This window comes from Leishmania martiniquensis, chromosome 36 (genome assembly GCF_017916325.1).
Source record: "Leishmania martiniquensis isolate LSCM1 chromosome 36, whole genome shotgun sequence".
Classification (NCBI taxonomy): Eukaryota; Euglenozoa; class Kinetoplastea; order Trypanosomatida; family Trypanosomatidae; genus Leishmania; species Leishmania martiniquensis.
The window spans coordinates 152501-175765 of record NC_090171.1 but is presented as its reverse complement, the minus strand read 5'-3'; the positions used below and the strand labels follow the sequence as shown (position 1 = coordinate 175765).

Below are 23265 nucleotides of genomic sequence, written 5' to 3'. Positions count from 1 at the left end.
AATCGCGCACCGCGATAACTGCAATCTTACCGTCCCCTAATCGAAAGAGTAGCTTTCTCCTCGTATGAGCGCACCTATTCCTCACATTAGTTGCAGGCATCGACATGTACACACAAAAGTCCTTGGGCACTGCCACAAATTGAGACTCTAGCACAAACCGAAGAGGGAAAACTTGTTCTCCTTGGTAACTAATGGTAGCTTCAGTTTTTTCTTTTTTTTATTGTTTCGGTTCATGAAATGAAAAGCAAAACCTTTATAATATAAAGCAGGGTAGATATATTGTAGGTATGTAAGCACCAGTATTGATTGTGGCCTATGCAAGTTTTGCTTCTGTTCTAGAGCTCAGATTTCTTGTGGAAAGTGATCGCGAGGAGCATCCTTTCTCTAGCTCTCTCCCCCAAAGTAATTCGTGGCAAAAAAAGTAAGAAAAAGAAATACCTAACCGAAGAGTCAGTAGTGGCCTTTGATCACTGTAGAACCTTAAGTACATTATTGTAGAAAAATGCGTGCATGTAGCGAATATCATCTGACGTAACAAGCTTCTCGTCTCCGTTCACCCTATGTGAGCAGAAAATAACTCTTTCATATATTCGAAGAAATCGCTCCGATTGCTCACCTGGAAGAGCACCTGTTACGCAGGCTAGACAACAGCGCATGGACATCAATTCCGCGCATCTTCCGTGCGACTTGGCTAGTATAGTTCGGACTTTACTGAGCATCTCAAAGCAGTCTTGCTTGGCGTCACGTGACTCTGAAACAACTGCCGGCACAACTCGTGAGTACTGGGGAGGGTTTTGAATACGAAACTCGTGCGTCTTTAGCCCGTTTTCCAGAATGATCCGTGATCGGTTTCCCTCTGGTTTACCCAGAATGTAGGCGCCGTCAAAACGTGTCTCGCGCTGAACTCTGAGAAGCATGGCATGACGGGAAGTGCTTCGGTAGAGAAGATCCAGCAGAACAAGGATAACGAGGCCTAAGGCAGTCGCCAAAGAAACGACGGTTTCAGCATACGTGAGCTTGATCCGGTCGTCTATCAGGGTGCTATTATCCGACTGACTGGAGCTTTCTGATGAACTCCCTGAGATGTGTGAGAGGCTCATTCTGACGCGGCTAGTGGAACCCAACAAAGTTGATACGCCTTACTCGGCCTTCTTCGCCTTGTTGCGGTGCCAGGTAGTCATGGACAATAGCATTTGACTGAAGGTCAACAGATCAAGAAGAGGGTAGAGCAGCAGCGAAATTGATAGATCGCTGAGAAACGTGCAGGCTGAAGTGGTCTACTGCATATGGGCCCCTGCGCCGTTGAGGCTAAACGCTTCGTTCTCAAATAGAGCAAGCACAGTAGCTCAGCCACCATTAGGCATTTCAGACTTCCTCACAGCAGGTGCTTGTGGATCACCGACGAAACATTACCATTGGCGAGAGTTCTGGGGGAATGTTGGGTAGGGGCGCTGTCGAGAAGCGGAAAGGCAGCATCCTCCCTTCCTAGAGACGGGGAAAGCTCTCCGCTGTCTATCAGCAGAGGCTTTCTTCTTTCATGTAGAGCATTAAGTGTGATCCTTGCGCAAGCTATCCCGTGCTTCGGTGCAGTGTGGCCCGTGGTGACCCCCAGGCGCGCCCCAGCCCCTGCCGGGCCGCTGGCCCCCTCCCCCTCTCAAAGCGGATGCGTGTAACCTGGTTCAGCTTGTAAAGGGTATGCATTGGTTGCTTTCTCGCTCTGCAAGTCGAAGTTCCCCCCTCCTCGGGATACACACGAAGAGCCCTTTTGCTTTAATATAGCCATTCCTTTCGCTCTATAAGCTTGTGCTTTCGAGTGTCTGCGCTCCGGCTGCTTCGCGGAATCCAGTACGAACCATTGGGGCGGGGTGCAGCGTGCAAACTGTTACACGGAGAGAGAGCAACAGAGTTCTTCACCCTCTCACAATGGAAAGAAATCGGATGAAGAATCTCTGTGCAGCGGGCAAGGACGCCATCCTACGCTCGTATAGGAAATTGTCGAGGCTAACGCGGTCAGTGCTTTGGCTATTGGCCTCCCATTTCCTCTGCGGCAATTGGTCGAGGAGCAAGCCTACGCTCTGACATATACGCCACTTTGAATGCCTCGAAAAACGATCACCTTGACTCTTCAGAATGAACACCTTTACTTGCGTTGCGATCTTTCTCACGATTTGGAACTCCTAAGCAACTACGTTCTGGCCTGTGCTTATAGAATGGCCGATACTTCAAACCTCAAGAAGGATATTCCTTCGTCATTGGTTTTTGAGGCCCTGAACTCCAGAGTGACAGTCGAAACTATTGAAGGTGGTTTGTACAAAGGAAAACTAGCAGCTTTCGACGTTGCACGTGGGAATATTGAGCTAGTTGATGTCCGGCACCAGGCTCGAGACTCAACGTATGGGTTTCACGAACGAGTGACAGTTCGCGGCTCGAGCATCCGAATCATTATGCTGCCACCAGAGATGAAGGCAGCACCCTCTTTGCAGTGGCGCCAAGAGTCAGTACAGCAGGAGCTCAGGAAGTCGCTTAAGCGCACGGCGGTAGTTCGATCTGTTGTGCACGCTCCACGACCGGTACGTGCAAAAAGAGCGCCGACCAAGAGTGACAAAAGCAAGCAGCTGCGACGAAAATTGCGATGAAGCTGTGCTCGCTGCTTTAATCGCGGTGGTGTGTGGTGAAGCTTCCCCGACGAAAGGCCTTGACGTGCATTTTCAACCGCTGAGCGAGACATTCAGGCTGCTTGGCAGCAGAGTCCTATCGGGCTCTTGCAGTAGTGAATTGCTACCATTGAATTTCTGTGGCCATAGTGATGCTGTCGGTGATTCCATCTGTTGAACTTTGCCGACGTGCAAGGTAAGCCATAGATCACAAAGTGTTTTCGCTGAGCCTTCACGGGGCACGTAGCTAGACTTCGTTGAACCACCAAAAGCGGTGTCTGCTCGACGAACCATAAGTTTTCATGCATCTCGATTAGGCCTAGCGTGGCGCTTTCATGAAAGGTACCGCAAGCATGCGTTCGCTTGCTACCTCTTTCTTTTACTGTATCCTTTTCGACTGCTGATCTTTTGACTTTGCTCTCTGTGTTGATGTCTCTTCATCTTTCGGCTCGATCACACTCTAAAGTATAGGTGGGTATCTGCCTCTTGGCGTACGTCCACCTGTCGCGCAACCTGGATCCAATTATTGCTTGCTCCTTCTCGACACCAAAAAATGGGTGATATGCTCGCCAAACCAGAAACTCAGAAATTCTCGACTGTCTTCGAGACGTCGCACCTACGTGTGGGGTGCTGCAGCATGCAGGGATGGAGGAAGTCGATGGAGGACGCACATGTTGCTCAGCTGAATCTGAACGGCAACAAGGATCAGGCATTCTTCGGCGTCTTCGATGGCCATCAGTCAGATGAGGCTTCACGCTACTGTAGGGCCCACATGCTCGATGAATTACTCAAGAACATCGCGATATATAGAGACGACGTCGCGAAGGCGTTTGAGGTTTCATTCCATGATGTGGACAAGCAAATATGCAAGAAGTTTGTGTCTAGCGGTACCACCGCGAACTGTATTTATTTAGCCAATCAGCAAATTGTATGCGCAAATGCCGGGGACAGCCGTGCGGTGCTTTATAGGGGTGGCAAGGTTATTCCACTCAGCGTCGACCATAAGCCCTCGGCTCCTTCTGAGGAAGCGAGGATCGTCGCTGCTGGGTGCCAAGTAGAAAACGGTCGCGTTAACATGACGCTGGCTGTTAGCCGAGCCTTGGGTGATGTCGACTTCAAATCTCACCCTTCGAAGAGTTGGGCCGATCAGGCGGTGACCGCATGTCCTGACATAACGGTGACCCCGTCGCAAAGTGACGATGAGTTCATTGTAATTGGGTGTGACGGCATATGGGATGTGCTTTCCAATGAAGAGTGTTGTAACCTTGTAAAGACTCTGATCCAAAACAGCGAAATCGACAAAAATGGCCACCCTCTAGCGGTGGATATTAGCCTCGTTTGTGAGCAGGTTCTCGACCGTTGCCTTGCCCAATCGAACTCGGTGAAGGCTGGCACTGACAACATGACTATTATCGTTGTGGAATTCAAGCCACCATTTTTCAAATGCTGAATTGAATGACCTTGTGTGGATAAGCAGCTTTTCGTTCACTGTTCGCTGCTTTTCTGATGTTGTGTTGTCGTCTCGCTTGGAGCGAATATTTTAATCGCGCTTTTCTCTTTTTCCCTCTTTGCATTTTGGGGGGCTCTCTTGGCGCTCTGAGGATATGATGCTCTCTTGCTTTCGCCTCTGGATCACTACATTTATAAGTACATTCTTATGCACCAGCTGAACACAGCGAGCGCACTGTATACCTTGGACCGATGTTCTGCAAGCGTGCTATTTTTTCTTTCTAGCTTTCACCCGTGTTGCATCACTGCCTTTGTTTTCCGACCTGGGATTAGAAGCGCGATAGAAAGCTTTGCTAATGAAACTAGCGAGCATCACCGCTTTCTCAAGGGTATGCAATTCGTACCAGATCATCTATGAAAGAAAGATGCACCAACAAGTCATTGTTTTTCGATTCCCGTAATCGTTGATAGGTGAGGCTGCATGTGATCAGAATTGCTCGCCAGCGCTGGTGCTTGCGCTACTGAAGTTGCATTGCTTTGGTTATAGTGACAGCATTCGGTTTGTATAGCGACCGCCGTTGGTGGTGAGGGCTTTTTAGTGTCTCAATTTCAGCCACGAATACTCTAGATGTGCGTTTGCACAAACCTCAACTACGCCAGTGACAAGAGGGTGCTTGCGCGCTCCCTGCATACTCACAACAAACCTTTGAAGGGTTCAGCCACTACTTGAAGAGAAAAAAGCACGACATATTCTTCGGCACCCCTAGTCATTAAAACTGTGTAGTGTCTTCGAAATAGTCTGTTCTCTTCTCATCTTCCTTTACGCCTCTCTTTTTGCTTCCGTGAAAAAAGATTCTCCCCGCAGAGCTATCACACAAGATAGCAGGGACACTCGCTCTCCTTCCTGACAAATTCCACGCAAACATGGAAGAATAATGGAAAATGTAACAGAGGAAATTTACCTGGTCGCCAATATCATCGATCGGCTGCTTTTGACTAATGGAAGCTTGCGCGCCGATCAACTTGCACCACTTGTGAAGCGCCTGCGTGCGACAGCAGGCGAATTGTCTTCTATTCATTCGAAACCACAACATTGCTTACCTCTGTCTCCTGTTCCACGGAAGACTAAGGGTCTACAGGGCACGGTAGGCGGGGCTAAACAACGCTTCGTAAAGTTACAGCAGTCAAGGACTCTCTCACAGTTTGTGGTTGCGCGAGAGCAGACACAAAGGGGTCTCTCGATTTCTCCTTCACGTAAAAACACAGGGGACTCAAACGTGTTTGTTTCTCCCGAGGTGTCTGAGTCCGTTTGCTGCGCGCTTTACAACTTACTGGAGGGTGCGACTCGCTTACTGCGTGCGTCTCATGGCCACATTTTTGTCAAGCGCGGGGACGATATGTTTTCGATCGCGAATGTTTCGCGAAAGCTAACATTTCCACCTCTACAGGTTCATCATGGGTGCCTTGGTAGCGCAGATGCTGAGGTTCTCGGCAGCTCCATCGCGCTGAACCGCCACATCGACGAGGATGGGAGAAAAAGCGCAGTTTTGATCTTCCCAATTTACAAGAATCCCACTGGAAGCGGACCTCGTGAGCCTATCGCCACTATTCACGTGGAGCGAAAGGAGCACGCTGTTGGTCCCTTCACTGAAAATGATGAGTGCATACTCTACTTTGCTTCGGTTTTCTGCAGTGAGCTAATGTCGCGTATTCCGCAGCTCAACTTTCTCGAGGCATTTTACGACCCCTCAACGCAGCATATCATCGCGCCGTTTGAGCCGCACTGCCCAGTAGTGCTGCCACCCATAGAGCCTGGCGTCGTGCCACCGCTCGGAGGGCCCGGAAAACACTTCTCCGAGGACCCAGATTATGCAGCACAAGCGGTTTCACATCTGACGCAGAAGATGAACGCACACGTTGCAGAGATTCTTGTTCGACGTGAGAGTCTGCCGTCCAGCAATACGAAGCCCTTTGCTCCTGGAGTGGCTCATATGCCATCAATGCTGGAAATTCAAGCTTACGCTGACAATTTGTTGTCGTGCTGGAGAAAGAACATGTCGGACAACGTTCGCCTGTTAGAGTCGGACCGCGGAACTCAGCAGGACTTGAAATTGGCAAGAAAAGAGCTCGCTGTCACGCGTCTTCAGCTTGCGACCGCAGCAGAGAAGCTGCGCCTGTATGAGCTGGATGCATGCGACTACAAACGTGAATATGGGGCCATGAAATCGGAGCTAAGCGCCTACTTGGATGGACTTGAGCGTCTTCACTGACGTGGACGATCATACGGTTCAGGCTACACTCTGTGTGCACTATCCGTTACTGAACTGTGAGATCAAACTCGTTTCTTTTGGAACTTCTTGCACCTTCGTCAGGATGACTAGCTTTGATGTACAATTTCAGTAAACCCTAGCGCAAAATCGCAGCTGCATCTTTCTGCTTTGCCAGTTTCCTTTCGTGAAGATTCTGCGTCCGTACCTCGCAGAGTACCTGCTGCCTGGTGCTGTCAGGTAGGCGACCTGGGAATGGCGTGCTATTTCTTTTTGGCTTGTACGGGAGCCGATACCCACCTGTGCTCTCACCTACCCCTGTCACCATTATATCTTCATCTCTTCTGTCGCTCTTTCCCGTTCGCAAATGCCTCACTTTCCGTTTCCTCAAACGCGCAGCGGGGTGCAGCTAGATTTTACATATCCCCAGCCCCACTCACATATGCAACGCATTACGGTTTGCTAACACAGGCATCACGTGCTGAATTCGTTTTTCTGGGTCGTTCTCATTAGCGGCCTCCTTTTCGATTTCTGTTTTCGCTTTCTTTTGTTCGTCTAATTCTCTTTCCCACCTCGTTTGGCTTCTCGCTCCTTTCCTCCGCTCTGCTGTGCATCTCGACGGTTGTTTTATAAGTAGCGGGGAGTGCGTTCGACTGTTCCCCACTCCCGGCCCGTGTTTTGTGCCTTTGTGCTCTGTGCCCATTTTGAGGGGCGCACGCTCATGTCGTTGGCAACCTCATCGTCTTTTTGGACACCTGCGTCTGAAGCGGCTGGCAGCTCGCGTACGTTGGCCCGAAATGCCTCATCTGAATGTGCTAAGCTGAAAAGTGCAGATGAACCCTTTGCATCTAGCTCGCGAGAGGGAGTTCTCGTGATTCCAGTAGAAACGATTGTGCAGAAGGCGGCCCCCTTCTGCAGTCTTTCCGTCCCTGAACTCCGTGATCTCGTACACCGATACGACACAGGCGGCGTCGGCGGCCTTACGGAGCCTCAGTGGTCGCTCTTCTGCCACGAGAATCGTCACGCTTTTTCTTCCCTGGGTGAGGAGCTGTTGGATTTCGACCGGTCCGGTGAGTACAGTGTCTTTGTCCTGAAACATGGGTACGATGGTACTGATAGTATCAATGCGCCGCGCTCATTCACTCGAGAGATAATTCGGTTCATTGAGAGTTTCGCCGCCGGCGGCATCGCTGGCGCCGTGAGCAAGACCGTCATTGCACCCGGGGATCGTGTCAAGATTATTTTTCAGGTGGAATCGACACGTCGCTTTAGCCTGCGCGAGGCTATCTACCTTGGCGTCGAGACGGTGCGAAGATTTGGCATTACCGGTTTGTGGATAGGCAATGGCGCGACGATGCTCCGTGTCGTCCCATACGCGGCTATCACCTATGCTTCCTTTGACTTCTACCATAGCAAACTGCGCGTGGCGTTTGACCGCATTCATCCAGACGGCTCGCTTGACGAGGCGTGGGCAGTGACGCTGCGCTTCATTAGCGGCTCGCTGGCAGGGGCCACCTCGACTACCTGCACCTACCCACTGGATCTAATGCGTGCCCGATTCGCCGCACGTAGCAGCTCCGGCAAGCGGCGCTTTCCAAGCTATCGCGCCGCTTTCAAAGAGGCCACATCTAAACATGGTATTCTCTCCCTCTATGGGGGACTTTTCCCTACGCTTGTGGGCATTGTCCCTTACGCTGGCTGTAGCTTTGCCTGCTTTGAGACACTGAAGCAGTGCATTGTGAAGCGCTCCAAACTTGAGTCTGATAAGGACATTCCGACGTATCAGCGGCTGGTGGCAGGCGGATTTGCGGGTTTGCTTGCGCAGTCGGCGACCTACCCTCTTGATATTGTGCGACGGCGCATGCAGGTCACCCAAGGGCGCTACTCCAGTGTCATGCATGCGTTACGAATGGTGTATCGCGAGGAAGGGATTCGCCAGGGGCTCTACAAAGGCCTTGCCATGAACTGGATTAAGGGCCCCATCGCCACCGCGACAAGCTTCACCGTGAACGATCTCGTAAAGCGGCGCACGCGCAACTACTACGAGACGACAGTTGTTCATTCGTCGCGTCACAACGTTGTGACGCTGCCGGAGGCATTCCTCTGCGGCGGGGTGGCTGCAACAACGGCCAAGTTCTTTTCCTTGCCTTTTGACCGACTTAAGATCTTGTATCAGGTGGGCATGGCTGAGCGCAACTCGGCAGCGAAAGGGGCACAGCTGCTTTACCAGGTAGTCAAGCAGAGCCCTAACATGTGGACATCGGGCCATGTCACGATGCTGCGAGTGGTACCGTACGGTGCCTTGACGTACTGTTTCTTCGATGTGTTTCAGTTAGTGGCGGAGCGACTAATGTACTCGCACGTAGCCACACCGTACACAAACTTCGCCGCTGGCGCTGCCGCCGCGTCAGTCGGGACGGCGATCGTTTACCCACTAGATCTTTTGCGCACGCGTGTCGCTGTGAGCGCTGTTCCCAGCTTTCAGTCATACTTTTGGCTTCTGCGCGCAATGGCTCGACGTCACGGTATCGGCGAACTCTGGAAGGGCTGCTACCTTTCCATGATGGGCGTTGGCGTCCTCGCCGGCATCGGGTTCGCTTCATACGAGTATTTGAAGGAGCGCTTCGGCTTCCATACCTTTGGGCAGTACATGGCTGCTGGCGCGATGTCGGGGTTGAGCGGCTCTGTGATAACGTATCCGCTAAGTGTCATGAAGCGTAATCGCCAGGCAGAGCGCGTCGTGTACGCGCGGCTGGGCACCAGCTCTGTGCAATCGCTGCTTAAGAGTCCTAAAACGGTTGCCTCGCTCTACCGAAAGATGCCATTCTCTTTCACAGTGAGCAGCCTTACGTTCGGTATCTCGTTTGCCGTGAACGACTGGTGTCGAGACGTCATAACGGCGACGCGTGATGATATCCTGCACGAGATGCTGTTTCCGCCATCGCCTGCGGCGTCGAAGACGGTGTTATCGCGTGGCGGCACCGTGTAGCGCCGCTGCTCGCCCACCTGCGCATGCACGGCGAGCCACGGTTTGCATGCCAGACTACCACGAAGTGCACGTTTTTTTTTTTCCACTATGCTACGCCCTCGCGTGTATGCGCCTTTGTGTGTGTATCTCCGCCACATCCTTTCATTCTTGTTCCTCACGTGCACGTGTGTCTGCCATCCTCTTCCTATTCTCCTCTGAAGAGGGGACTTGGCTTTCTTCTGCATTTCAATTTTTTTTCCAAGGAGGATATCTCTGCTCCATTTCTCGTTGCCGTTTGCGCCCCCTTTAATCCCTCGTTCATCAGCCACAAACTCCCTTCTCTCTTTTTTTATGGTTTTTTCTTTTTTAAGGTTCGAATGTTCGCATCCACTTGTGCTGTCTCGTCGAAGGCACTGCTTCTCTAGCAACTTCTGAGCTCCTCTTTTACCCTAACAAAAGATTTTCTTGACCTTGCTCCCTGGGTCCTTCTCGCTGCTCCACTGTCTTTTACTGCGGGCGAATGGGTTTGTGTGCGCTCTCTTTGACGTGCGATGAACGCCTTTTACCGCCGCTCCGCATCAGCACACACGCAAACAGCAAAAAGGCCTCTTTCCTCATTTTGCTGCTGCGACAGTTTAACATGATGAAAGGAGTGGCGGTGCTGAGAGCGGTGTCCGAAGAATGGAAGGTTAGGGCGAAATGAAAGAAGCGTAGTGCTTATGCGACTCGACGAAAGGAAAGCGAGGACCCTGCAGCTGCGGAACTTTCGCTGTTATTTCAAGTGCTTGCAGAGGCGAGGAATCAGGGGAGGTTGGGATGCGTGGTGAGAGTGAGAGAGAGTCGCGGCGTATGGAAGGTGATCAGGAGAGCGGCACTAACAAGATCGCCACGAAGCACAGAACAGTACTCGAAAGACGCACATCAAGAGATGCAAGAGAATCCGCTCCGTCTCCATCTGTTCCTGTGTAATCCTGTCGAAGCTGCTGGGCAGCATCTACACCAGCACTTCCCTGTTTCTCTTTTACCCCTTTAAAAGGTTCTATTTCCCGCTAATATGCTATTTTTCTTCCTCTATCAGATGGCGTTCTGTGTCTGAACCCCTCTAATGAAGCGTCTCCGCTTCTCTCGTGTGTGCGTGTGTGTGTATGCGTCTGTGCCTGTGTATCCCTGTGCTCTCTCGCCCCCTCTTCCTCTGTTCGCATGCCCCTTCGTGCCGTTTTCCTTCACAGTTGTTTTTGGCGCTGGCTGATTGCTGTTCTCTTTGTTCGTTTTCGCCGTTGCATTGTTTCGGTTCTTTGACGCGCTGATGAGAAAGACTGACGAATGGGCCCGTGCGTTCGCCTTCTCTTCAGTTTTCTTCCATCTCGGTGTATTTTTTCCCTGCCAGTGTAGTGCGACTGTGCAGATGTAACAGAAAGAGGGGCTTCGCGACGCCCTGGTTGCCTCTGCTTCGCTCCACCGAGGGCGGCTGTCATCGATGAAGGTGAGGGGAGAGGGGGAGGGGAGATCGGCCTTCGTGCTGCAAGCGCTGGATCGGCGCGCTCGAGCAGTATGACCATTTGCAGCACACACCTCAGCAACCAAGAGGATATTGCTACAAGGCACATAGGCGCCTGCGATGTGAAACCAACGATTCTTCGCCCCCCCGTGTCTTTGCGTTGTAGTTTACCACCTTGTGTGCGTGCAGCCGAATTTTTGGCAGCCGGTTCTGAAAGAAACAGCCAAGCTCCCTCAACACTTTGCTTCCAGTTAGTGTGCAGGATGATGAATGAAGCAAAGTGAGGGGAAGGGGAAAATCCGAGGGTGAGGCGTTTACGTACCGTTCTCCTGAGCAGGTAAGGTACAAATCGTCGGGAGAGTCGTTCCAGGCAGCTTCGAAGCCCCTGCACAGTCGGCACGCGTTTGTCTTCTCTTGGCGTTTCACTTCACCATTCTGCCTGCGAGGCGCTCGTGAGGTTGGCGGAGACGGCAAGCATACTGCAGACTCACGCAAGCACGGCCAAAACAACACGAGCGCCTTTGTATCACTTCATACACCATTTCTCAAGATACCTTTCCCCTCTTCCTGTTTTTTTTTTCTTTCTTGACCACTCGCACATTTCGGCGACGGCGCTTTTTTTCTCATGCGCGACGTTTGAACCAGATGGGAATCCGCTCATCGTTTTTTCTGTTTTCGCGTCCCCCTCCGTTACGTCAGAGTTCATATTTGGATACCCCCCTACTCAATGGCGTAATGAAGAAAAAAAGGACCCATGTGTTGAGAAGTGCACCTTTGCTCTTCCCTGTGTGCCCGCTCTTCTCTGATTTTTTTCCTCTCCTTTCCTTTTTATGCTCCCTCGTATTTCGCTCCCTCTTGTCCTCACTTCCTTTTCGAGCCCTCCCTTACTGTGTTCGTCTCTTCGTATTTCTTCGTCCCTTTCGGGAGATGGGCGGCAAAAAATGGGGAAAAGAAGAGAGTCGCTTCTATGGTAGGCTCTCTGGTTCGTTTTCCCTTGACTCTTTTTTTTTCTTTCCCGATTTATCTTTCGGTGTGCTCATGTTTTACTCTTGGCCTGCCTCTCTCGTCTTCGTGTGTCTGCGCGAGCGTGCGTGTGGCGCACCGAAGCGATGTACATTTCCTTTTACTGACCGTTCTTCGTTCCGTCTTTGTATGCTTTCTTACTTTGGCCCTCTTCCCCTCCGCAAATTGGCTTCTGTTTCTACGGCTACTATATGCGCTGGGGTACTGCTTGTCTGTAAATCACTCTCGCTTTTTTTTTTCGGTGCGTGTATGCTCACGAGGCCCATTTTCGTCATACAGACGTGGAGGGCACGCGCTGCATTTCAAAGGGAAAGCAAACAGTCGAAAAAAAAAAGAGCTCAGCATGCTTTCATGGATGCTAAACGCGTCCGTGGTGGCGGCGGACACATCACACACCGTGCGTGCGTAGAAGATGCCGTCGCACCTTCTTTGCCGGCAAAGTGAGCCCGTCTTGGCGTATGGCGCGCCGAGAGACCTCTCATGGCGAGTTGGCATGCTTCACCTGCACACGCGTAGGGCTTTTGAGAAGCAACCTGAACAGACCATTCGCCCACTCTACCACATCTCCTCCCTTCTTCCCCTCTTATGAATCGACGGTTCTCTTTGTGCAACTATCTGTACGTTTTCCCACACTTTGCCGCGCCCTCACCCTCCGCGTGACCTAAAAAGAAGGGTTTCGCGATACGCTAGCGCTTTGTAAGCTCTGTTTCTCGGTTTTTTTGGTCTTTCAGTGGCGGGTTACCTTGGAGCAACTATCACCGTCGGAATACTGGATAATACGCGCCCTTCATCTCCCCTCTCTCCTTCTCCACATTCTCTCGCTTTGGTGCTGCGTCTGCCCCCCCTCCCCCTCCTTCCCCATCTTCCCCTTGCCGTTCTGTTATACTAACGCACACCTCTATTTGTGTGCATTGCTTTTTGTCGTGGTTTCTGCCTTCGCTGTTGGCCTGTCTCTCACTGTCTCTCGCTTTCATCGGTCAAGATCTCCCCCTCCCCTCCCCCACCGCTTCTGTTTCTCCTGTGCCACTATCATCTCCGCAGTCTCGTGTTCTCTTGGCCATTCTCTCTCTCTCCAACGCGTTGGTTGCCTTGCTGCGGAACTGTGTTGGTGGTGCTCCTGCGGTGCACATCGCTTCCTTTTAACCCTTGGCGCCCTTTCCCACTCCGCGCCTTTGTGCGTGTACGTTCCGCATCTCTATGACGCAGGACGAAGTGCTCGCCGCAAGCTCTAGCAGCAGGGGCAACTGGGAGGCCTTGAAGGAGAAGGGCAATCAGGCCTTCAAGTCAAACGCATTCGCGGAAGCGATCCAGCACTATAGCGCCGCCATCGAGGCCCATCCAGATGAGCCGGTGCTCTACTCCAACCGCAGCGCGGCTTACCTGAAACGGGGCCAGTACCAAGAAGCCGCTCACGACGCGGAGAGGGCGGTGACGATGGATAGCACGTTTGCAAAGGCGTATTCGCGGCTGCACAGTGCATTATGTAATCTAGGCCTGTTCGATCGCGCCTCGGAGGCGCTGAAGGCGGGGTTGATAGCTGTGTCAACGTCGCCAAAGGCCACCCCGCAGGATGTTAAACACCTGAAAGAGTTGGCGAGTAGTGCGGAGCAGGCCAGCAAGGTTGTACCGCGCGGCCGCCAGCTGATAGAGGCCGGCTTCTTTGCCGAAGCGAGCCGCACCCTCGCCGGGCCGTATCGAGACTTTCCTGGCGTCCCAACGCTAGCGTTTCTCTACGCCGAGGCGCACGCGTCTTCGTCACCCGATGAGGCGTCCAAGGTTTTGTCCCCTTTCGCGTACACACACAGCTCCGATCCTTACTACCTCTACCTTCGTGCCCTGGTGCTCTACTACCGCGGCCAAGAGGGCTTCTCCAGCGCGCAGAATATTTTGCGGCAGACCCTCCAGATGGACCCCGACAACACCAAGGCGCGAGTCCTGCTCAAGCGTATCCGTGCCGTCGAGGCGCACAAAGACGCCGGCAATGCCGCTTTCAAGAGCAAGAACGCCAAGGTGGCCGTAGACGAGTATACGCAGGCGGTTGAGTGCGACCCCACCAACGCTCGCATGAATGCGACACTGCGCAGCAACCGGGCAGCTGCGAAGATGGACTTGAACGACTACAAGGGTGCCCTCCTCGACTGCGACTACGCGATCAACCACGGTGCCACTTCTGCAAAAATCTACGCTCGCCGCAGCCGCATTCAAGAGCAGCTGGGGAACTTTGAGGACGCAGTGCGGGACATGCAGCAGGCCGCCGAGGAAGATGGCAAGTTCGAGGTGGAGCTGCGCCAGCTCAAGGCGCGCGCCAAGCGCGCTAAACGCAAGGACTACTACAAAATTCTAGGCCTACAACATCACGAGTCCAACCAGGATAACATCAAGCGAGCCTACAAGAAAGCGTGCTTGCAGTGGCACCCAGACAAGTGGGCGCATGCAAGCGAGGAGGAGAAGTCGCATGCTGAGACACAGTTTAAAGAGATTGGTGAGGCCTTTGGCGTGCTCTCTGACCCGAAGAAGAAGCGCATGTACGACTCAGGTCAGATGGACAATGACGTGGAGGGAGCCAACATGTCAAGTAGCTTTGGCGGCGGTGCGAGCCAGGAGGATATTGTCAACGTGATGAACATGATGTTTGGCGGTGGTAGCTTCCAGGCCGGCGGCTTCTCAGGTGCCTTTGGAGGTCCTATCAATGGTCGGCGGCGCCCCCGCGGCGCTCCAAACTTCTTTTGAAGAAGTCCAGTGGAGGCAAAGCGGCCTCTGGGAGCTCGAGCGAAGGCGGTGCTGTGGCTGTTGATACCGCGCCTTTCCCTCTTTCACTCAGTGGAGGGGTCGTGCACGATTTTTTCGGTAGCAGAACCGAGAATCGAAGGCGTGACGACCCGTGTGCTTCTTCCGCGGTGCGTTTTTTCTCGCAGTGTTCCTAATGGATAGAAAGGGGGTATTTGTCTTTTCCGTTCTTGTGCTGTTACTAGCGGTGCGTTACTCGTGGGTCCGACGTGTCTGCCGCCTGTCTCTTCCACTCAATGCTTTTATTTTTTCTCTCCGTTCCGTCTCCCGCGTATCTTGAGCCTCTCTAACGGTGTATATCAACTCATGACTTGTCGCCCTTTCCACCTGCCCAATGCAGAGGGTTGCGCCTGTGCATTCGTGGACTTGGAGAACACCTTAATGGAAAAGGAGCGGAGGGATGTACGATGCATCCTTCATGTGTGTAAGGGCTGCCGTTTCAAGCCTTTTTTTCTCTCCCTGTCTTTCCCATATCCTTTTCTGCCCTCGCTGTTCTTGTCCAGCCCTCACTCTCTGCCCATGGCAGGCATCAGCAATTTCCCTTCAATGCTCGCCCACTACCCTCTTCCCTCATATTCCTTTGGACGCGATCATGGAGGGCACAAGATGCAGAGGACAGGAGGACACGAGCTACTGTGGAGGCAGAAGAGGGGGCAGAACTTGAGCACACGTATGAGGCCAGCAGGGGCGATAATAACCAGAACCGAAGGCAGCGTACCATGAAGTGATAGGTGCCCGAGAGCGAGTGTGCTTTGCTCATGTGAGCAGTGACGAAGCGAGACAGGCGCGTATACTCATTAATGTACCACCAATACATATACATGCATACATATATACATATATATATATATATGTATCCGAGATAGGAAAGAGTCTGCGTTTGTTTCTCCTCCGTGTGCTGCTGACGTGCTCAGTGTACGCAGCCTTGTGAAACTAACGCAGACTTCTTTCCATGCTTGATCACCTGCACGGCGTTGAGTCCGCACGGGTTGCCGGTAGAGTACTCACGAGTGGCCGGAGGGGTGTACAGGTTCGTGACCACAAGCGTGTGAAGGACCCTGCGACGTTGACTGAGAGGTTCACCGTCGGCGCGATGCAGCAAAGCCATATGGGCTCCTCTTTTCATTCTCTTTGCCCCCCTTCTCTTCTCTTCTCTTCTCTTCTGCTGCTTCCTCGCTCCTCACGTTGGCCTCTCTCCGCTGTTTGTGCAGCCTCTCTTACCCAAATACTTTTCTGTTCGCGTACAAAGGGACAGGACAAAAGCGAGAAGAAAACTTAACCGGTCCAGCACTCGAGGAGCACGCCAGCATGCCCCGTCCACAGTTCATTACGTGCCAACTGTGCGGCAGGGGCTTCGGCTCGGCGTCGATCAACATCCACATCCCGCAGTGCTTTGAGAAGGCCATCAAACGTTGGCAATTGGACCCACAGGGGCCAAAACCAGTCATGCCACCGCTACACGGCAAGCCGACTGGTAAGGCAAGCAACGCTGGATCCTGTGGTGTCGCCTTTGGCGAACAACCCTGCGGAGGTGGCGTGTCAGCAGTTCGCTCCCTGCAGATGCAGCGCATGCCTCCTGAAAGCGTTGAGCCGGCGAACATGAACCTGCACCCGTGCTCTAAGTGCGGTCGTACCTTCAACTTTGACCGCATCGCCTACCACGAGAGCGTTTGCAAAGGTAACCAAAAGCGCAAGGTCTTCGACAGTAGCAAGCAGCGGCGCGCCAGTGGCGAGGGAGACGACGCCTACGCTGGTAGTGCCTTTGGTGCCCCGAGCGGGGCCCGGGGAGGCCGAAAGAGGAAGCTCGGTACACCTATGACGACAAGCCAATACACCCCCGCACCAGCCCCACGGACGAATTGGCGGCAGAAGCATGAGGAGTTCATCTCGGCAATCCGAAGCGCCAAGCGAGCAGATGCGGAGGCGCAGAATATGTGGGGCACTGCGCCTTCTGCTCCTCTTCACAACGAGTCAAGGGGATTCTCACGCGGCGGTCCCTGCGACATGCCATATTCCTGTAACGGGGGTGGGGCGGAGATGCCGGCGCGCGGCTCGGCGCTTGCTAGACGAATTCCACCTCTCATGGCGAAGCAGAATGAGATGCGCAAGCAGAACATAGCAACTGGCGGTCGTGCGGCGCGAGCCAATGCGGGTGGCGGAATTGTTGCACCGCGAGCGAGTCGCCCTGCAGGGCGTCCGACTCCGCCTCCTCCACAAAGCAGTTTTGGTGGCAGCGGCGACCGGTTCAGTAGCCATGGCGGCGGGGGCCGTATGGGTGCTGGTGGTGGCGGCCGCATTGCAAACGACAACACAACAAGCCTAGGTATGCTGCAGGCTATGGGAAGGGCCTGAGCGCATCTGCCAGCGTGTGTCTGTGTGTGTGTTTGTGGGTCTTGCCGCCTACCTCTGCCCCCCTCCCCCTCTGAGTGTGAGGTGCATGCATTCTTTTTCCCTTCTCTGTACCCCGCCTCACGCCACGTATGTGTCGTTATATAAGTACATGCGGAGAAGGGGAAAACAACAAAGAGGGATCTCTTGCTCCTCCCCTGCTTTCCCCTCCCCTCCCTCTTCGAAAGAAAAAAAGATGCGCTGTCGCCTTTCTTTTTTGTCTTACCAGTTCTCTTGAACTGCGCTTGTGCTGGAGTGCGCCCATCTCAGGCGTACCCTCTCTTCGTCTTTCCTCTCCGGTGTCAACGGTATGGCGGGAAAAAACTGTGTGCTCCGATGTCTGATGGTCTGAGGATGGCCACTGACCCGCTGCCATGCTGATGTAACGGGTGAAGACAGCGCGCTAGACATGTATATGTATCTCTTAATGATGAGGGTGGTCCGCCTCGAGTCAAGCCGGGGGGGAGAGAGTAAGGGGAGGAGGGGGCAGGCCAACCCCATCTGCGCGCCTTCAATCTTCTGCTTTCTTTTCAACGGTGGACAACCTGCAGCTTTTTTTTCTTTGGCATTCACTTCGCTTGCTGGCGTGCGTGTCAGCGCCTGGGCGTAGATGTAAGGACTTATGTGCGCGTGTGCAGGCTGCTTATAAGGCCATCAAGGCGAGGCTCATGACGATTCGCTGTTCGTTGCGCCCTTTCCTTTTTCGTCTACCTTTTGTTGAAAACGACAGCACACTGCGCGTCATCGTGTGCGTGTGCGTTTGGGGTGCTCACCATATGCCTTTTCACCCCTCTCTTGTGTACTCGTTGCGCTGCATGCCCTTACAACGCGCACCCATGTATGCGTACTGGTGACAGTGTGCTCATGTAAAGTAGAACGAGAAGGAAGTCGTCGCGCCCCCACCTTCGTATACACACACTCACTCACGAGCGAAAGCAGCGTGATGCGAAAAGCGAAAAGAGAGGGGGTGCGGTGGCAGGTGCTGAGCAACAACTCACAGCGATATCAACATTGCGACAGATGGCACTGCTCCCTCTGTTTTTTTTTCCTGCGTAATCTTCCCTCGTATAATGCGTCCAATCTTCTCCTTCGAACGTGTCAAGGGCCACTGCTTTCTGCCTCTTTTACTCTCCGATTTGCTCCACCCTCCCATCAAAGCGGATGACGCCACCTCTTTGCTTGGCGCAGTCTCTCTTTCCCCTTGTCGTTTGGGCCTCACTTTCATACAGCTTCACTCCGCCCCTCCTCCCCCTCCCCTTTCCCCTCTCTATCTGTGTGTGTGTGTGTGTGTGTTTACCTCCTTTTTAGCTTCCGTCTTTCACTCACTCACTCATTTCTTGCTGGTGATCCGAGCTGTATGCCGCTGCGAACCCTGACACCAGCGGTGGTGGAGCGGTGCGCTTTCCAGTGACGTAAGACTGCGGTCGCCAGCGACATCGCGGGCTTGCCGTGAAGTGGGGAGTCTCTCTGACAGTACCCGAATACCCTGAGCGGTACGTGTGCAGTATCTCTTCCCCTTTCTGGTGTGCATACTGTCCTGCATAAGGTCATGCCTGGTGAAGGTATGCGGAGTTGCTCATGCGTTTCACACAGCATCCTGCGAAGAATGTGCGCGCGCTCAGATGCAGCGTTGAGGGGGTCTTTCTTCTCCCTCTCCTTGGCTGCTTCTGCTCTTGAGACCCTACAATATTCTCCTCCGCTCTGTTGCCTTTCCCTACTCGACTTTCCTCACTCCCCCTCCTACGACAACTAAGGAGGGTGTCACCCTGGCGTGCAATACACTCACCCAACCACCCACACTCTGACGCATAAAAAAACGCGCTACCTCCTCGATCACGCAGATCAAGCTAAAGTTTTGTAGCACCCGGAGGTACTGTTAGTGCCACCACGCTCGTTTTCTCACTACTTCCCCATGCTTCGCAAGACTCAACTCTCCCTCTTCGCGGCATCGCGCGCGCTTCTGAGCGGTGGCGGCTCGCACGGCCCCACGCCGTACCAAGACAAAAGCTATCCGGTGCAACCCCACAACCTGAACGAGCTTCAGCAGCCCCCGGATAGCTGGCGCAAGAGCCCTATCATGAGCAAGCTTATGGACCAGTCTCTGCCGGTGTACGATGATGTGGTGACTGGTGTTGGCCGCCTCTACTGGCAGGAGCCGGCGCGCGTGTGGCACCTGTTCGAGGCTGACGACACGCTTATGCTGGAGGAGCATGACCGCGAGGAGTGGAATGACCGGCCGTACGTGGCGGTGAATCATCTGTACGAGCCTCCGATCGGTAGTGAGGAGCGCCCCATCCGCGTGGAGGGCACCGGAAACCCAGGAGATCAGCAGATTGTGCTGTGCTTCGGTAACTGCGCACCGCATGTGCCGCAGTCGAACTACTATATGATGATGAAGGGCTACAGCAAGACGAAGTGCCCCATGTGCCAGCAGTGGTTCTACGTCCACAACCGCCCGTGGCTGGTGATGCACCCGGACTGGACAGATGAGCCAGCCGCGGATGAAGGCCCAGCTTATACGTTTGCGGAGATCGAGGCCGAGTTCGACCGCGATTTCCACGAATTCGGCGTCTACCTCAATGCCGAGTAAGGCACACCCCTTTTACCCCCATCTGCCTTCCTGGTACTGCGCGTGTGTGTCTGTGTGTACGTCTATATATGTGCGTGGGCGCTTGTGGTGCTGCTGGTGTGATGTGCAGCATTCCCCGATGTGCTCTCTTCCTCTCCATCCTCGTGCACGCTGTTCTCGCCTCTATCTTAGTGCGGTGCCGTGGTGGGGGTAAGGGGCGCGTTCAAGAGGAAGTGACAGCGGCCGCAACGGGGGGTAGAGGCGATCATATAGGGTCGCTGAAGGAGCGGGCGGACGTCAGGATGCCGTTTTGTTTCGTGCAGCTATTGTTTCGCGTTGGCCCGACTCATGACGCAAGGAGAAGGCCTGCGATTGAGGGAGGCGGTGCAGAGGAGCGTGCGACGGATCCCCCTTCGACAGTCATAGTAATAGTGGACGGACAAGGGAGGTAGGGATGGGCAGCGACTGACGGAGAGAAGACGAAGACACACGTAAGGAAAGGGCCAAGTCAGGTGGGCAGGGGTGGCGGAACGGATTCTAGTGAGCGATACGAAGCGGGCCTCGACGCGGAAAACGGAGCACCGGCATCTGGAGGCTCTCCTATCACCATTTCGTTTTGCATGCCTGCTGTCTTCCTCTCTCCTCCATCGGCTCCCTCACCTTCACGCGCCCCTGTCCCTGTCTGCGCCCCTTTTCCCGCCCCCTTTTTTCTCTCGTTTTCGCTTTCGAATCGGCGACCGCGCCGGCCCTCACCGTGGTGCCGTTTCTCCATCATTGTTGCGGCACCTTTGTAGTAGTACCTATGTGGCTCAGCGCATTTTAGGCGAGGGGACATTTTTTTGTCTGTTTCGTCGCATGCACCTCTGCTGGCAAGCATCTCTTTCTGTACACGCGTCAGGCTGTGATTGAGATCGTTGACTGTGTGTAACTGCTCGCGCCTCTTGAAGGGACGGCGGCACCCACATTCGTATCCTCTTCAGCTGCTGCTACCGCTGCCAGCCTCCTCCCCCCAACTTCTCGATCACCTCGACAACAAAAAACTATAAGGACGCACTCTCTTCCTTTTTTTTATATTTGTTTCGTTTGGCTCTGATCTTGGCGTTTTTCTTTTGTTGTTCCCTTGTTCAAACCGTAGGCATAGGCAAAAAAACCCTTTCTATGTGGACGCATCGAGATATGGATATACGCGACAGGAACACGTCGGGCGCGTCTCTGGCGACATGGAAGTGGAGAACGCTTCCATGGCAGAGCTCTGCATACACACCTGTCGTGGCTCATGACTTTCATGATAGGCTGCTGTTGCAACGGGGCTGTTTTATTTTTCTCCTTCTCAGGCAGCTGCATCGTGAACCCTGCGGTGATGCTCTCACGCCTCTTTCGGTGCCGAGAGCCGGCGAGAATGCTGATGCTACTTCGCCTTTCCAAGCCTAAAGACTGCAGCGTCGGTCAACTTCCCCTGATACCGCATCAAGTCCCTCCTCCTCCCTCTTCTTCTTTGGGGCGCTTTTTGTGTGTGCGCCTCACGCTACCTGTTGCCACCTCTTTCCTGTGCCGGTTCTTCTCACCGACATACTGCGCAAACTGTCGCTCTTATGGTTCACCAACGCACGAACTTGTATCCTTGAGCCCCATGGTGAAGCGCAGAGGCTAGCTGGAGGGACGCGTGGCCTACTTTACAAACCAGGGTGCCCACCTCGCCGCTTCCCTCTCGCGCTCGCTGCAGTGATGCGGGCAGAGGAGTCGATCTTCTACCACAAGACGATGCTGGCGCCGATGGTGCGCGTGTGCAGCCCCGGCTTTCGTGCTCTGTGCGGCGCGCACGGTGCCGATGTCGTCTTCACGGAGGAGGTTGTGGCGGCTAAGCTTGCGAAATGCCAGCGCGAGGTGGTGCACTACTCTACGGTAGAAGCACCGATGAGCGACTATGTCTCTTACGACGCCTTCAAAGGCGCTTATAAGCGTTCTGTTGTGCTGAGCACACCTCTGCGCACTGCCACCACTTATTGTGGACACAAAGCGGAGTGTGTCGTTGCACCCCGCATTGTGCTGCAGCTGGGCGTCGCAGATCCGGCGCGTGGTGCGGCTGCGGCGCTTGTTTGCAGTGATGACATCGACGGCATCGACATCAACATGGGATGCCCGAAGAAGTTCAGTGTGCAAAACGGCTTTGGCGCCGCGCTGATGAAGCGGCCGGAGGTCGGCGGGGCGATTTTGCGGGCTGTGCATGACGCTGTGAACAGCGACGTGCGTGTGGAAGCACGAGGCGGTAGGCGCATTGCCATAAGCCTCAAAACACGTCTTGAGGACACCACTGAAGGCACTGTGGAGATGCTGCGAGCGGTCTTGGCGGCGGCGCAGCACACACCGACCAGCCCTCTCCTGCACGCCATCACCATTCACGCCCGCACGCCGAATCAGCGGTCCGAGCAGGCACCGCTGTATGACCGCGCGTCAGAAGTGGTGCGCGCCTGCAGAGCTGACGCCGCCTTTGACGGCATATGCATGGTTCTGAACGGCTCCATCTTGTCGCGTCAAGACGGGGAGGCAAAGCGTGCCTTGTATGGGTTCGACGGGATCATGATCGCTCGCGCTGCCCTGGAAGACGCGCGGTGCTTTCATCACAAAGGCGGTGCGCATCCCGCAGCTTCTGCTGCTCGAGACGGCGAGGAACAGTGGACGGAGGGCTCTGAGGAGTACGCGATGGCCATCATGAAAGAGCTTTTTTTTTACTCAGTGCGCTACCGCACCCTCTTCAATAACTTCAAGTACCACCTCACGCGCGCATTTCCAGCGGTGAAGTCCCTGAAGCCGCTCATGGCGAAGGTGCAGCTGGACCTCCGCAGCTACGCTGACTGCTATAAATTCTTCGGCTTGACGACAGAGGAGAAGGCGCTGGTAGACTCGTGCGCGCACACGACGGAGCTATTCGCTGAGAAGCCGGCGCCCGTGCTGAGGCCTGCATCGCCCACCCCGGAGGCAATTGAGGAGGAAGACGGGCAAGTGTACAAGTTTGCCCGTGTTGAGACGACGACGAAAACGTCCGCGTAAAGCGGTGCGGTCGAAGCCCTCTTTTCTTCCACTGTGTGCGTATGTGCTCGTGTGGCGGAGTGCTTGTATAGTATCCCGTGTTTCTGTTCGAAGTTCACCGCGTGCCTCTGTGTGTATGTGTGTGTGTGGATGCGCGTGCTAATGCGTGCCAGCGCTGCGCTAGGGCAGCGACAGGACCATTTTCAAAGCTGACGTTCGAGTAAACACAAAATGTTCGCGGCGGTATGCACTGCGGCAGCCTGGATTGCGTGTGCGGTAGACGACCGGTACTCGATGCATCATCCATGATGCGCGACGTTCCACGCTGCACAGCTACTGGGGGAATCCGCCCTCCTCTTCGTGCCATAGTTTATGCACTGTGATCAGGAGACTGCACCCCTCCTTCCCCTCCCTCGGCGCACCCCCTCACGTCTCGAGGTGTTCCTGTATCCCTCAGCACACCATCACCATCACCACACAAGCATTTCCTAGCTGCCCCCCTCCCCTCCTCTCCCATTACCCTGGCCTGCGCCGGCCAGCACTGGCGCACGCGCAGCCTGCCCGCTCGCATAGTGGAAAGGGGGCAGACGCCTGGTCGAGTCACTGGCGGCACGCCATTGCTCCACTGAGCAACC

The 23265-nt window shown here is 54.1% G+C and overlaps 9 protein-coding genes across 9 annotated transcripts; 8 read left to right on the top strand and 1 right to left on the bottom strand.

Moving 5' to 3' along the window:
- Positions 1 to 467: 467 nt before the first annotated feature.
- LSCM1_00054 (uncharacterized protein) lies at positions 468 to 1100 on the bottom strand (the record flags this gene model as incomplete). The annotated part of the gene is made up of 1 exon (XM_067317713.1): positions 468 to 1100. The coding sequence occupies one exon, from the start codon at positions 1098 to 1100 to the stop codon at positions 468 to 470; it is 633 nt and encodes a 210-aa protein (XP_067173818.1).
- Positions 1101 to 2210: 1110 nt separating this feature from the next.
- Positions 2211 to 2636, top strand: LSCM1_00053 (uncharacterized protein; the record flags this gene model as incomplete). Its single annotated transcript, XM_067317712.1, has 1 exon — positions 2211 to 2636. One exon carries the CDS (start codon positions 2211 to 2213, stop codon positions 2634 to 2636), a length of 426 nt encoding a protein of 141 aa, XP_067173817.1.
- A 571-nt stretch (positions 2637 to 3207) lies between these two features.
- On the top strand, positions 3208 to 4104 carry LSCM1_00052 (uncharacterized protein; the record flags this gene model as incomplete). The annotated part of the gene is made up of 1 exon (XM_067317711.1): positions 3208 to 4104. The coding sequence occupies one exon, from the start codon at positions 3208 to 3210 to the stop codon at positions 4102 to 4104; it is 897 nt and encodes a 298-aa protein (XP_067173816.1).
- Positions 4105 to 5038: 934 nt separating this feature from the next.
- On the top strand, positions 5039 to 6373 carry LSCM1_00051 (uncharacterized protein; the record flags this gene model as incomplete). Its single annotated transcript, XM_067317710.1, has 1 exon — positions 5039 to 6373. One exon carries the CDS (start codon positions 5039 to 5041, stop codon positions 6371 to 6373), a length of 1335 nt encoding a protein of 444 aa, XP_067173815.1.
- A 718-nt stretch (positions 6374 to 7091) lies between these two features.
- On the top strand, positions 7092 to 9359 carry LSCM1_00050 (uncharacterized protein; the record flags this gene model as incomplete). The annotated part of the gene is made up of 1 exon (XM_067317709.1): positions 7092 to 9359. One exon carries the CDS (start codon positions 7092 to 7094, stop codon positions 9357 to 9359), a length of 2268 nt encoding a protein of 755 aa, XP_067173814.1.
- Positions 9360 to 13056: 3697 nt separating this feature from the next.
- On the top strand, positions 13057 to 14589 carry LSCM1_00049 (uncharacterized protein; the record flags this gene model as incomplete). Its single annotated transcript, XM_067317708.1, has 1 exon — positions 13057 to 14589. The coding sequence occupies one exon, from the start codon at positions 13057 to 13059 to the stop codon at positions 14587 to 14589; it is 1533 nt and encodes a 510-aa protein (XP_067173813.1).
- A 1365-nt stretch (positions 14590 to 15954) lies between these two features.
- LSCM1_00048 (uncharacterized protein) lies at positions 15955 to 16998 on the top strand (the record flags this gene model as incomplete). Its single annotated transcript, XM_067317707.1, has 1 exon — positions 15955 to 16998. The coding sequence occupies one exon, from the start codon at positions 15955 to 15957 to the stop codon at positions 16996 to 16998; it is 1044 nt and encodes a 347-aa protein (XP_067173812.1).
- A 1948-nt stretch (positions 16999 to 18946) lies between these two features.
- Positions 18947 to 19624, top strand: LSCM1_00047 (uncharacterized protein; the record flags this gene model as incomplete). The annotated part of the gene is made up of 1 exon (XM_067317706.1): positions 18947 to 19624. The coding sequence occupies one exon, from the start codon at positions 18947 to 18949 to the stop codon at positions 19622 to 19624; it is 678 nt and encodes a 225-aa protein (XP_067173811.1).
- A 1704-nt stretch (positions 19625 to 21328) lies between these two features.
- Positions 21329 to 22651, top strand: LSCM1_00046 (uncharacterized protein; the record flags this gene model as incomplete). The annotated part of the gene is made up of 1 exon (XM_067317705.1): positions 21329 to 22651. One exon carries the CDS (start codon positions 21329 to 21331, stop codon positions 22649 to 22651), a length of 1323 nt encoding a protein of 440 aa, XP_067173810.1.
- Between the last annotated feature and the right edge of the window lie 614 nt (positions 22652 to 23265).